At 33.8% G+C, this 12,785-nt stretch overlaps 1 protein-coding gene across 1 annotated transcript in view; it reads right to left on the bottom strand.

The window, feature by feature from the left end:
- Positions 1–1,941: 1,941 nt before the first annotated feature.
- The window catches only part of LOC143237361 (cholecystokinin receptor-like), a 65,204-nt gene continuing 54,360 nt past the window's right edge, over positions 1,942–12,785 (bottom strand). The window contains exons 4-5 of the mRNA XM_076476523.1: positions 4,400–4,570; positions 1,942–4,035 (exon numbers count right to left, since the gene is read on the bottom strand). Of these exons, the coding sequence (XP_076332638.1) occupies positions 3,491–4,035; positions 4,400–4,570 (716 nt within the window). The 3' untranslated portion in view covers positions 1,942–3,490. The remainder of the gene's footprint in view (positions 4,036–4,399; positions 4,571–12,785) is intronic.

Here is a 12,785-nt window from a genome sequence, read left to right as displayed (position 1 = left end):
CTTTTTTACTTTCACTAATAATTTTTTTAGAATCTAGCTTGTCGTAACATATTTACTAATTATTATTTAGTAACTACACAATCGAAAAAAATCTTCAAATACGTAAATATAGACGATATTAAATACTTCTTACATTTTAGCAATTGTTTTAAAATTACTAATAATGTGTTCTCGAATATTGAATTAAACTGGACATTAGTTGCAGAAGAAACAAATGCATGCCACTCAAGATGTTTAACAAATAAAGAATGATATGACAAACTTTTTAGTCTCCAGGGTGAATACAGTTTACAGTTGTACAACAAGAAGGGCAAAAATAATCTGTCATAAAAAATAGAAATTTCAGTGGTAACTACAGTAAGCAAGTGATAACAGATGAAGCTTTTTGATATAAACTGCAGTACTAATAAAAAAAATTGACTATGTACGATTAGCCATTTATTATTACTCAGAATAAAAAAAAGAAATAATAAAAGTTACCAAAACGTAGCTATTAAATAGTTCAGCTGAGTGGTCAGGATAACAGATAGAAACTCGGTATGATTTACAAAAACTGTAAAACTTTCTCTGTTAAGACAACATAGAAAGCTGCAAACGTTGTATTTGTTTGTTTTTGAATTTCGCAAGAAGATACACAAGGGATATCTACGCCAGCCGTCCCTAATTTAGGAGTGTCAGACTAGAGGGAAGGCAGTTAATCATCACCACCCACCGCCAATTCTTGGGCTAGTGTGCTCTTCTACCAACCATTAATGGCCGTCACATTATAACCCCCCCCCTACGGCTAAAAAGGTAAGAATGTTTGGTGCGACGGGGAATTGAACGCGCTACCCTCAAATCACAAGTCAAACGCTTTAACCATGTGGCTAGCGGGGCCCGAACGTTGGACATTCAGTAAAGTTATACATTAACTGAATAATGCTTAATAAGAACCTTTAATAAAATTGCAAGGTTAAAGACTTAACAATGTTAATATATTATTTACAAAACTCTTTAGCACTTATATGAAGAATAAAAGTCATATCGTCTTCTAAACTAGAGAACTTGTTTCAATGAATATCATGAAACATGTTTAACCTTTATGCTATCAGGAACTGGCTTTACATTTCTTCTTCGCCAAAATATATATTTTAACGACTAGATAAAAAAATATCTTTATTGACTAATTTGAACAAATGTTTTGTAAGGAAAAGTAAATGTCCATTCATAAGAGATACGTCTAAGAGTTTATTGTTTTTTTTCTGAGAACATAATACCTAAAGTTTAAAGGAAATTGCTTGAAAAATCTTATATAAAACCATTGACAACAAGTCACTAAACATAAAGCATATTCGAGAAATCTGTTGGGTTGTTTGAAGTTGAGCACAATGGGCTATCTGTGCTTTGCCCACCACAGATATCGAAACCCGGATTCTAATATTGTAAGTTCGCTGTGCCACTGGGAGGCTCGAGAAATCACTGGTATTGATGATTTCTAGTTGATAATAAAATTATTTGGATTTCTAAAGAAGCTGTGTCTTATGTTCATTCTAATGTATATTTAAAGTTTATATTATCAATAACTGGCTTCACGTTTTTTTCTCCACCAAAATATACCATTTGACGACCAGATAAAAATATCTTCATAGTTTACTTTGATCAAATATATTATTCGAAAAGTAAGTGCTCACTCATATATTATAAAGTAAGCGCTCAGTCATAAGACATATTTAAGTGTTTCTTGATTATTGTACTTGTTTTTTCTAATGAGAAACAGTACTTGAAGTTTAAACGAAATCGTATTTAAACCCCTACACGAAACTGTTGAGAAGTCACTAGACATAAAACAAATGATACTGACTAGGTGATAGCTGAATTATTGGACAGCTTTTTACCCAATATTCCTTTGAAGTTTTCAAGAATACGTAAATTGTGTTCATTCTAAAAATCATAGTAACTTCAGTTCATTCTTTTAATCTTTCGCCATCTGTTAGAGAGTTAAGAGAATATTAAAAGAACGTCTAGCAGATGCTAATACAATAATGCAGTACTGCTATGGGTATATTTCTAAAATATATATGTTTACCATAGCTCTTTCTGAGGAAGGATACTTGAAGAGACAGATTGATAAATGACACAGAGCCGCCATATTTTGAAGAACGGAGTAAAGAATTTAGGAAATCAGCATGTTCTGAAACTACACACTTAGGCAAGTCAGAGAAAACAACTGTGCATATCTCCTGGCACTGTTAACAAAACAGCAAACAACATTCTTCAGTTGGTGAAGGCTCTTAAGTAAAGACTACACCTTCAACCAAGATTTAGAAATCAATAGCTGTTTCTCTGAGAAACATTATCAAACAATGAAATAACAGTATTCTCAATGGCTTAGGGATTTCTCAAGTTTCCAGCCGCAGCTTGGTGACTGGTGACTTTGGCTCTTCTTATATGCAGCCCTAAAAGCTGTTGACCATGTATAATAGAAAGTACGTTAAGAGTTTTTTTTCTTTCAAGATTAGTGGACCAAATTAACCTGGCCATCCTTCACAGAAGCCTATCATTCTGTAATTTTTAATGTACGGCAATAGTGTGTAATGATGGCTATAAACTTGGATAGGATGACAACGAAGGAATTCATTCCGAAAAAAGTAATCATGGGATCTGAAACGTCCTCTCATACAGTTTGATTAACACCAATATTTAATAACAAAAGCACGTATTTTTTCTGTCCTTAATACTTGAAAAGCACGTCAGATTACAAAATAAGGTAATCACACACACATACACAATGTTTCTACAGTTTAAGCGCTTTTAGGAAGTTGACCGTGAAGAAGAAAGGTTGTTATTCCGACAGGACTTGACTTCGTTAATTTTGACAACTCTTTCAAGAGGTTATCTTTCTCTTTAGTATTGAAGTATCGTAAGCACTTCTTTGACGTATAAGTGGATTAATTGACTTGAGAACCCTTTGTCTTACGGAGCAACAGTTTATTAAGTGAGAAATAGCGATTCATTTAAATATAATTTCCACCATTTTGAGCTTACATATGAAACGCTTGTTGTTTTGTTATCAGTACAGCAATAAGATACAGTTTTCTCTAAAGAATTGAAGTCGGCCTTTACTTTCTTCAGATAGGCATTGCACTTCATTAACTTCTAAAATCAACTAATTCTATTCTGCCTAAAGTTCTACTGAAACAACATGTAATCTCTTCTTACTTTAAAAGTCCTACCTTCTTCTTACTTGCTCTATCTTGACACTGGACTTTATTCTTGTTTCATTTAATTTGATATTCGTTATTTTTTCCGAGCTCATATTTGACCTAAACATAAATTATTGTATTGAAATTTTGATCTTATACACGAAGGACTATTACAGTAACAGTACCTTCTCACGTTTTTCATATTACATAGCAAAGCTAATGTGTTTTTGAAAAATATTAATAAAAGTATATAAAATACGTTTATGCTTTGGCTTCACTTATAACAGAGGCCAAAACTGCTCACTTTTTTATAAATTGGTTGGTTCGTTTTGTTTGTTTACACCACTGCCTTGTTTGCGTACATTGACAGTACTTTTGTAAGTTGCTGACAGACTTCCATCTGGACGAGATTTCCAACTTTTGTCTTTACAACCAAATAAGGCCATAAAATTTTCTCGAAATTTGGAGTTCATGAAACAGTACGTGATTGGATTACAACAAGAAGACGTGTAAGCCAGTAAATGGAAGAAGGAGATACCGTAGTAACCAAGTCCTCGGTAAACGATGACAGGATCGAAGAGAGTGATGGTATTAAGCACATAAATTGGTGTCCAGCAAAGAAAAAATTCCAAGACGACTACGAACAACATTTTGATTACTCGTTTCTTCTGTGCAAGTGATCTGTCTGTGTTAGTGACAGTCTGCACTGGTATGACGTCTGTTTCTCGACTAATTTGGTTTTCAGTGGTTAATACGCAACTGGATGAACATGGAGAGTTAGGGTTGGATCTCACGAGGATACTGCGTAAGACATTTGGACCTGAAGACTGGCGATCTTTTTTAGTTGTAGTTTCTACGAAGAAAGTATAAATTGAATAAAACCATCGAATTATATATATGTATATATATTATAAACTGGCAATTTGAAATTATAGAAATTTTCACCGACTTTGTATTTACAAATTATAATATTTATAAATATTAATATCATAGCATTACAACAACTTGTTTTAGGTTTTCTTTTAATTTTGTTTAAATGGCTCAATAATTGATTTTAAAATGAGGATCAAGTGATATAATTACAGGTTAAACTTAAAAGGTTTTAAAATCATTTGTAGACCGCAATCTACATTTTGTGCTAATTGAACTAATCAAATCAAATTTAATCGATTTCAACACATTAAAATTAGTTGTAACTACAGTACGATAACAATAACCTTGAGTGAATGAAACTTCTGGATGCATAGCTCTCCACAAGGTAGCGGTGATGAGAGAATAGGTAACCACCATAATGAACAGAGGCACCACCAGAAGGAGAATGTCAAGTAATATATTAAAAAGCCGTTCAGCTGTGATAGATGGCCAACTCTCTCGACATTTGTATTTATCTAATAAAGAAAAATAATATAAAAATATTAAAAAAATATTCTCTGCCAGGCTAAATTATTTCACAAATTTGCTAAAACAACTAAAGTATTATTTCTTTATATTAAAAAAATAATATTATATTCCTTTGGTATTCATGCATGTCTGCACCACCGTAGTGGCACATCAGGACTCCCACCGCTAAAAACAGGATTTCGGTACTCGCGGTGAGCATAGCACAGATATCTCATTGTGTAGCTCTGTGCTTAATTCCAAACAAACAATCATACTTACCTTATTTCGAATACAAAAAATAAAGTGTTTATTGAAGTGAATTTCGGTCTTTTCCATGTATACGTGATATTATTTTGGTAATTAAAACTGATACAATTTTCTTTTATTTAGATAATAAGTCGTCTTTACGACCTAAACTTTCATTTCTTTAGCTAGCAGAAACTATATTTTTCTTGTAAGTGATTGCCTTACGAATAAAAAAATAAAATAATAATTTTAAACAGTTGTTGTTAGTTACAAGTTTACTTAAAGAAGCTTCTGCATCCTTCCCACCGTGGGTGTCGGAACAACAGCTTTATGTATTAACAATATTAACTTGGGGATAGCGTGAGCTACAAGCTTAGAACAAAAATAAAAGTGAACTTTGGTCACTGCATAATTAAACGAGTAATACGTAAGGATGAACGTCTGCGTGCTTGCGTGGAACGGTTTTTAAAGTCCATTAATCCATGCAAAAATTAGAAATAGTGAAGTAAGAACGACCACATTATAAATGTGGAGAACTTTTCTAAAATGTTATTAAATTATGTAAAAATGAGAATTCGCAGTAAGGAAGTAGGGATGAAGCCACCATATGGGTAAAGGAGGTATAGATAGCAATGGAAAGAATACTAGGGAAATGGATTTGTCGTTTTTCAAGGCTTCATGGCAGAGTGTTTACGTGTTAAAGTTTTGTATATGTCCACAGTCATTTCGAGCACCGGTATTGTTACTCTGGGAGCTTTAACACTGTCTTCAATACCCAGGTTTTAAAAGTATCACTAGATCTGGTGTCTCTTACTGAATAAGTCGATTGGTTTTTAATTTTCTTAAACGACCATTTGATTCAAAGAGTCTTTTGTACTGAAGGTGTTCGTGGGTATCAATTGTGGAATAGGTTTAACCTCACAGACGCCCCATAGGACCATCACATTCGTTCCAAACTCTGTGTACCTAATCTCATATGTGAGTCGTCTAGGAAGGTCACTTAACTGTTTTAATTATTTAAGTACACAGTAATTCCTTTACATGATACGGAATTTTTGTATGCAGATACAAAATAACATAACCATGGAAGTGGTTTGTACGCCACGACTTTTTCTTCCCTAGTAGTTATTTAAATATATTGTTGTTACACTGTCACTTATAAAGATTAGAATCCATTGCTTCATTACTTGGATACATTCCCTGTCGGAAATATTTTCGTCCGTAAACCATCAGTAACTCCTGATGTTCAATGCAATGAGCTGTATATAATATAACCTGAAGATGTCGCTGTTATTCTCGGGGACTGCTAGTCGAATGCGATTTCATCCGGAGTATAATTTCTGAAAGAATGACATGTAACTGTTTTCTGTTTGGATACTCGAATATTTCTAAACAGATAGATACATTGGTTTCTTTTCATAGGTCTGTATATTTTCATAATTGTACGTTAATTTTTAGTGCTTTAAATTAAAAACAACCGTAAACGATGTATGTAATAGTAAATTAGGGTAGTTTAAGTATCTACAGTAATAAAAAGTAGCAGCTGAATGTCTGATAGTGTAGATCCACCTATTTAGATTAGAAAAGATAGGACTGTTAATGCACGAAGGTATTGTGCTAATGGCATTAAAAGGGCACGGACGCATCAACAACATAAAAAAAGAAAAAAAAACTTTTTTAAGTATCGTAAGCAAGCCTTCTTCTGGGGGAAGGGAGAATGATAGTGGAGACTGCGGGTTGCCTGTGGTATATACAGGTAATAATCCATAAGAAGTAAAGATATCTTTAATTCCTATCCAGTTTGTCTTATAAACATTTTTATGATTTGAAACTAAACATTGATTTATTGCGTATTAATGATTAATAGCATCCCAGAATGTATTGTTTTTCTATTGTACTAGATAACACTATAAGTGTGTGTATCATTTATTTCAAGGCTGGAAACATATTTTTCGTAATAACTTGCAACAAGCAATACGTGTGTGCTTTCGAAATTGTTAACAGTTTTTATGACAGAGAAAAATAAAGAGCATTAAATATTCAGACAGCTGCATCAATTGTAAAACTTAACATACAAATATTCATGCAGCTGCATCAATTGTAAAACTTAACATACATTTTTTTCTTTCTTTTTCAACTTATATATGTGATCATTTTTTTCCAAGTGTTAGTTATCTCTTGGTTAAATAACTGTAAAAGGTGTTTTAGAAATGAAATGATAATTCAGTACAACTGTATTAAGCAATACATTGTTCCAAACTTCCTTCGCAGCGTAACCCAGCATGGTCAGGTGGTTAGGGCGCTCGATTTGTAATCCTCACGTTACGGGTTCGAATACCCGTCACACTAAACATGTTCACCCTTTCAGCCGTGGGAGCGTTATAATGATACGGTCCATCCCACTACTCGTTGGTAAAAGAATAGCTCAAAAGTTGACGGTGAGTAGTGATAACGAACTGTCTCAGCTCTAGCCTTTTGTAAATAATACTACTTGTTTTGTGTACATATATTTTACACTCATTACAGTACAATTATATTTTGTTTAATAGTGGTGGAATATTGTACGTTCCTGTTGTTGGGTTTGTAGCACACTTTCAGATTACAACATCATCTGCAAATTGCGAGCAAAAACGCGTGGCTTGGGTCGTTGATAAGGCATATCAGTGACATACTGGATAAACAAGGCTGAGTTAAGTATTCTTTCCTTGAGTAACACTCGCCTCCGGAGTGCATCACTCGTAGTAGGTACTCTCAACATTCAGTCTTATGTTTCTATCTTTTAGGAAATTACAAACACAGCAGATTATTTCTTTGGGGAGTCCAATTTGAACAGTTTTTATCTGAGTCCATTGTGCCATACTTTGTCGAATGCTTTTTTCAGCATCTTGGAAACATGCGACTGCACATTGGATTTTAATTAAAACCATGTATAATTCTTTCTGTTAATCTCATGAGGTAACCTCTTGTTTGTCTTGTTTTTCGGAAACCATTTTGTATTTCTAGTAGTACTGATTTAATTTCAAAGAACTTGTGAGTGTGTGTGGGTGTGTTTTCTTATAGCAAAACCATATCGGGCTATCTGCTGTGTCTACCGAGGAGAATCCAATCTGTGATTTCAGTGTTGTAAATTTTAGACTTACCGCTGTTCCAGCGAGGTAGATTTATGACTCTACTATTTATACTTTTTCAAGTAATTTTCATAGATTGCTTGTTAGTCTTATGGGTCTGATACTTTCCGCCTTATTCTCTGATTTTCTCTCCTCCTGGAACATAAGAAAATCAGCCTGTTTCCAAGCAATTGGTATTATCTTGTTTTTAGAAATAAGTTGTAGAAAGATATGAGATGTTCTAATTACATGTATCTCAGAGTGCCTTTCTTCAATAATATGTTTTGTTCTGGTTCTTTGTTTTTCAAAGTTTTTGTTTTCTCGTACTTCCGTTACTGTGGGTCTGATTAGTTGTTTTGTTGTGCAGTCGCGTCCACTACCATTGTTGTGTTATTGTGTTGGGTGTCCTTAGTCAAGTGTGGTGTATATAATTTATCATGAGTTGGGGTATAATTGCATCCTATGTTCATGAAATAGTTGTTCGTACTTGAGCTGTCTGGTGTTTTTAATGTTTCTTTGGAGTTTTTCTTTAAAGGTGTGTGCTTTCTGTTTATTATTGTGTTTGCTAGTTCACTATTGTGTTTAAGCGTAGGGTAGGTAGCTATAGCCGTTATCTTTGACTTTGTAGTTGTTTTTTATGTGGGACCAAAACTCTTTGAGATATAATTTTTAGTTTGTTTGTGTACAGAAGGTGTCCCATATTTTCTGAGTCTGGTAGTTAATGCCGTCTCTAATTTTTTTCCTGAGTATATTTGTTTGTAGGCCATCAGTTGTCACGTGCCATCTTAATCTTCATCATTCCTTTATTTTATTAATTACGTCAGTGTTTAGTTGCCACTTGATTTGAGTATTGTCTGTTGATATTTTTGGCACGCGTCTAACAGCTGTTTTTATGAAGCTGTTTGATATATCTGTTTATATCCAGGATGTTAGTGGTTGCTGTGATAGGTTCATGTTGAAAGAGCTTTATTAATGTCTTTTCATATTCCTCTCGCTTTATTTTTGTAGTTACATCTTTCTGTGTGTTTTAGTTGATTTTGGTGCGGTAAGAGATCAAATTCACTTCATATTGGTAACTGGTCGCTGTATGAAGCTTTTGCTACTCTGAACATTAGAAAGTTGCTTATTAATACTGGTGAACACATACACAGGTTCTATTAAAGTATATTTACATACAGCCTTGTGCAAATTAATTGAAAGAAGACGGAAAATTACGATTTTTTCAATGTTTGCGTTTTATTTTCTGAGAATCCAAAATTACTCACAAATTAATACATGATATGACCGCCCTTATTTTTCGGAAGATCATTAATCCGCTTTGGCATCGAGTTCACGAGTTGACTGCAATCTTTATCTTTTGGATCGCGATACCACACCTCAATTATGGCTTCAATTAGCTTATCTTTCGTAGTACAGTCTTTTTCCCGAAGTTTTTCTTTACAAATCGCTCATAGATTTTTAATAGGATAAGTCCGAAGAGTTTCTAGGCCAGTCCAGCACCTTTATTCGCGTTGTACTCAGAAAATTCTTCACAAGTTTCGGAGCTAGATCTTGCTGAAAAATGCCAGATTCATTTGGAAATCTTTTCCAATTCTGAAACAACTCTTCTCTGCAAAACTTCAATGTACTGTGGTCCTCGCATCATACCTTTTACGATATGTAAGCCTCCGACGCCATCGTAGCTGAAAAAGCCCCAAAACATCTTCTTCAAGGGATGTTTTACAAACTGATGTGAGATTCTCGAAGTTTCTCACCTGGAGATCTGTGAACATGCAGACTTCTTTGACCCTGTACGAAGAAATGAGTCTCGTCACTGAATAACACCTTCCTCCATTGTTCTTGCGTCCAGTTCTTGTATTTCAGACCTCATTGATACCGTTTTTTTTCATTGAGTTGGTAAGAAGTTGTTTTTTGACTGGTCTCCTTGCCCTTCTAACGCAATTTCGAATGACGTAATATTACTCAAATTTCGTCATATATACCAAAAATAGATCAACCGTACTGAAAAACACAGCTAATGACGCCGTCTGTGTGAAAAAATGACTATTAAAGGAAATCAGTGAGTCCAGTGAGCCTACACCGGCCACCATGCTGAAATATTGTAAAATGACCATTTGTTTCAATTAATTTGCACAAGGGTGTATGTATTTTGTTTAATTAAATCTGTTGAAATGAAGAACAGACAAAATATTATAACCAATATTATTATTGAAAGATTCATGGAAGTAGAGTACGCAATACGCTAGCTCCTGTCAATATTTGTTTATTCGGGATCGTGGTTATTTTAACTTCGTTAGTAAGATCAATATAACAAAAAATTAAGACCATAAAGATGTCTAGACATGTTGCTTTGTGATTATGTTTCGCTTTTTCATATTCTCTACCACTTATATAAATAGTATTATTAGATTACACCTTACGAAGAAGTAGTAATTCTTAATGATATAAACAATGAAGTTAAATAATGTGTTTCTTGAAGCTGACAATCAGATCGAAATCTTAGAATTAATTTCGCTAAAATGATTGTCAGTCGTCGAGGTCACCAAATTAACATATTATGTGTGACCTCTGAGGACTGTCGTTATTAGTAACTACTGTTTTTTTCACAATATATTTGTTAACATATAAAATAAGTAACTGATTAAATGCTTCACATAAGGTAAATAAACAACATATATTATTCATTTCTAAACATGCATGTGAACATATTAAAGTATTGCATCATCTAACATAAACATGAAGATTTTGAGCTCAACATGATGCGATTTGTTTTTACTCGTAATACACCGATAATGGAAATACAATTGTTTCTTAGCTGACGAAGGTTTTCAATATTAAAATCTCTCTATTAAACGCTATGCGTTTAAATGTCAACTGAGAAGTAAGTATATTAATTTAACGTGTAAAACAAGTTTAGCAAATATTGTATCGTTAAGTTCATTTTGTTTACATTAGCTTTAAGCACACATAACAACAATCTAGGATACACATTTTTACTTAAAAGAGAAAATATACAGTTTTACTATGTATTGAAATAAACTGGTTACGAAATCAAGCCCAAAAGTTACCGTGCAGGGCTGCATATCAAAATGTCTAAGATTCGAGCCGTGACATGACAAAGAACACGTTTGTCATTTAAGCTTTGAGGGCTTTATAACTCTATGAGTTTGTTTTGTGAATTTCGCGTGAAGATATTCGAGGGTTATCTGCTTTAACTGTTTCCAACTTTGCAGCGATAAACTGAAGTGAAGACAGCTAGTCAAGACTACCCACCGCCAACTCTTTAGTTACTCTTTACGAATAGTAGGATTGATCGTTACATTATAACGCCTCTAAGGCTGAAAAAGCGAGCATTTTCGGTGATAGGCTTAACTCTCCCGACTATCGACCTAACTTCCAAACTTTGCCAGACCCTATATAAGTGTGATACAAATCTCGCTACTTCATTAAGACTAGCCGCATAAGGTTGTTTTGTTTGTTCAAAAAATCGAACAAGAACACAATCAGCTGGCAGTGGTGGGGACCTCATGTTCACTGGTTGGCTTGTCCTTCACCTGGACGGTCGTATTCAGGATAAGTGACCTAACAGACTGGGGAGGATACTTCGACTGAGAATCTACAACTGATTATCTCTACAATGAGTGCATTTCAATTTGTTTATATAAGACTTACAACCACCTTTTATGTAGCACGTCATGTTCTTATGTAACGTATGTTCAATAAACACCATTGCCATAGATATACGTATACATATATGGACTCCATATATGTTTCAGACAACGCATATTTAAAAACAGTTGTTTAAGGTACATACACCAAAGATAAAATGAAAGTTATTGAGGCTCTATATGCAAGTTCTGAAAAGAAAGAGAAAATAGAGTTTGTGGTGATACACAGGGTCCAACATCCTCAATGCAGAGTTTCTAGCAAAGGCATAAGCTATAAGGATATAACACATCTTTTATCAAAAATGACACAGTAGATCTTGAGAAAAGATGTATTATATGCATATACCTCATATGCCTTTGTTATAAACTCTGCATTGAGGATGCTGAGCCCTGTGTATCATCACATACTCTATTTTCTCTTTCACTTCCGACTTGCGTATAGATCCTCAAGAATTTTCACTTTATCTTTAGTGTATGTATCTTAAACAAGTGTTTTTAAATATGCGTTGTCTGAAACATTTATATGCATTTCTACCACCCCTTGAAATTGCACCCCAATATTGCACTACATTATAGAAATGCATATAAATGTTTCAGACAACGCATATTTAAAAACAGTTTATTGAGGTTAATTTGGAACTGACATTCAAAATACTGTATATTCAGTTATTATAAAGAAATTTGAAGGTCATTAACATAGGAACTGATTACAACTGTGGGAAGATCGTATTTTAAATTATAGTATTGATCTTAGTGCTGAAAATGTGATATCTGAGACACAGCACTAAGATACTCTAGTCCACTGTGTGAAGGAATGATATAGCTCAAATTTACCTATTAGTTAAGAAAATACAGACAAAAATGAAAAATCTATGTAGAGATTTAAGCCTTATCAAGTCCAAATAGTATTTAGAAACAAAATATTCCCTCTTTAAAAAGTATCAGTAATCTATACTGAACTCTTTTCCTGCAGAAGGTGCCTTGAGTGATGGCTAGGAAATTGTTTGGTAATTGTTGAAACCACAAAAAGAGTTTTCACCATTTTCTCCAAAACTACTCTTTCAGAGCAAGTAAAAGCAATGGGTTTATGATTAGAAGGAATATCGGGATCTATTCCAAGCTTACAAAATTAATGGAAATAGTTTGATACCATAAATTGGTAGGATCTTCATTTATCAAATCAGTTTGAAAATGTTTAGCAC

This window comes from Tachypleus tridentatus, chromosome 13 (genome assembly GCF_004210375.1).
Source record: "Tachypleus tridentatus isolate NWPU-2018 chromosome 13, ASM421037v1, whole genome shotgun sequence".
NCBI classification, from domain to species: domain Eukaryota; kingdom Metazoa; phylum Arthropoda; class Merostomata; order Xiphosura; family Limulidae; genus Tachypleus; species Tachypleus tridentatus.
Note: the sequence above shows the minus strand (reverse complement) of the source record. Positions and strands in the feature narration are given on the sequence as shown.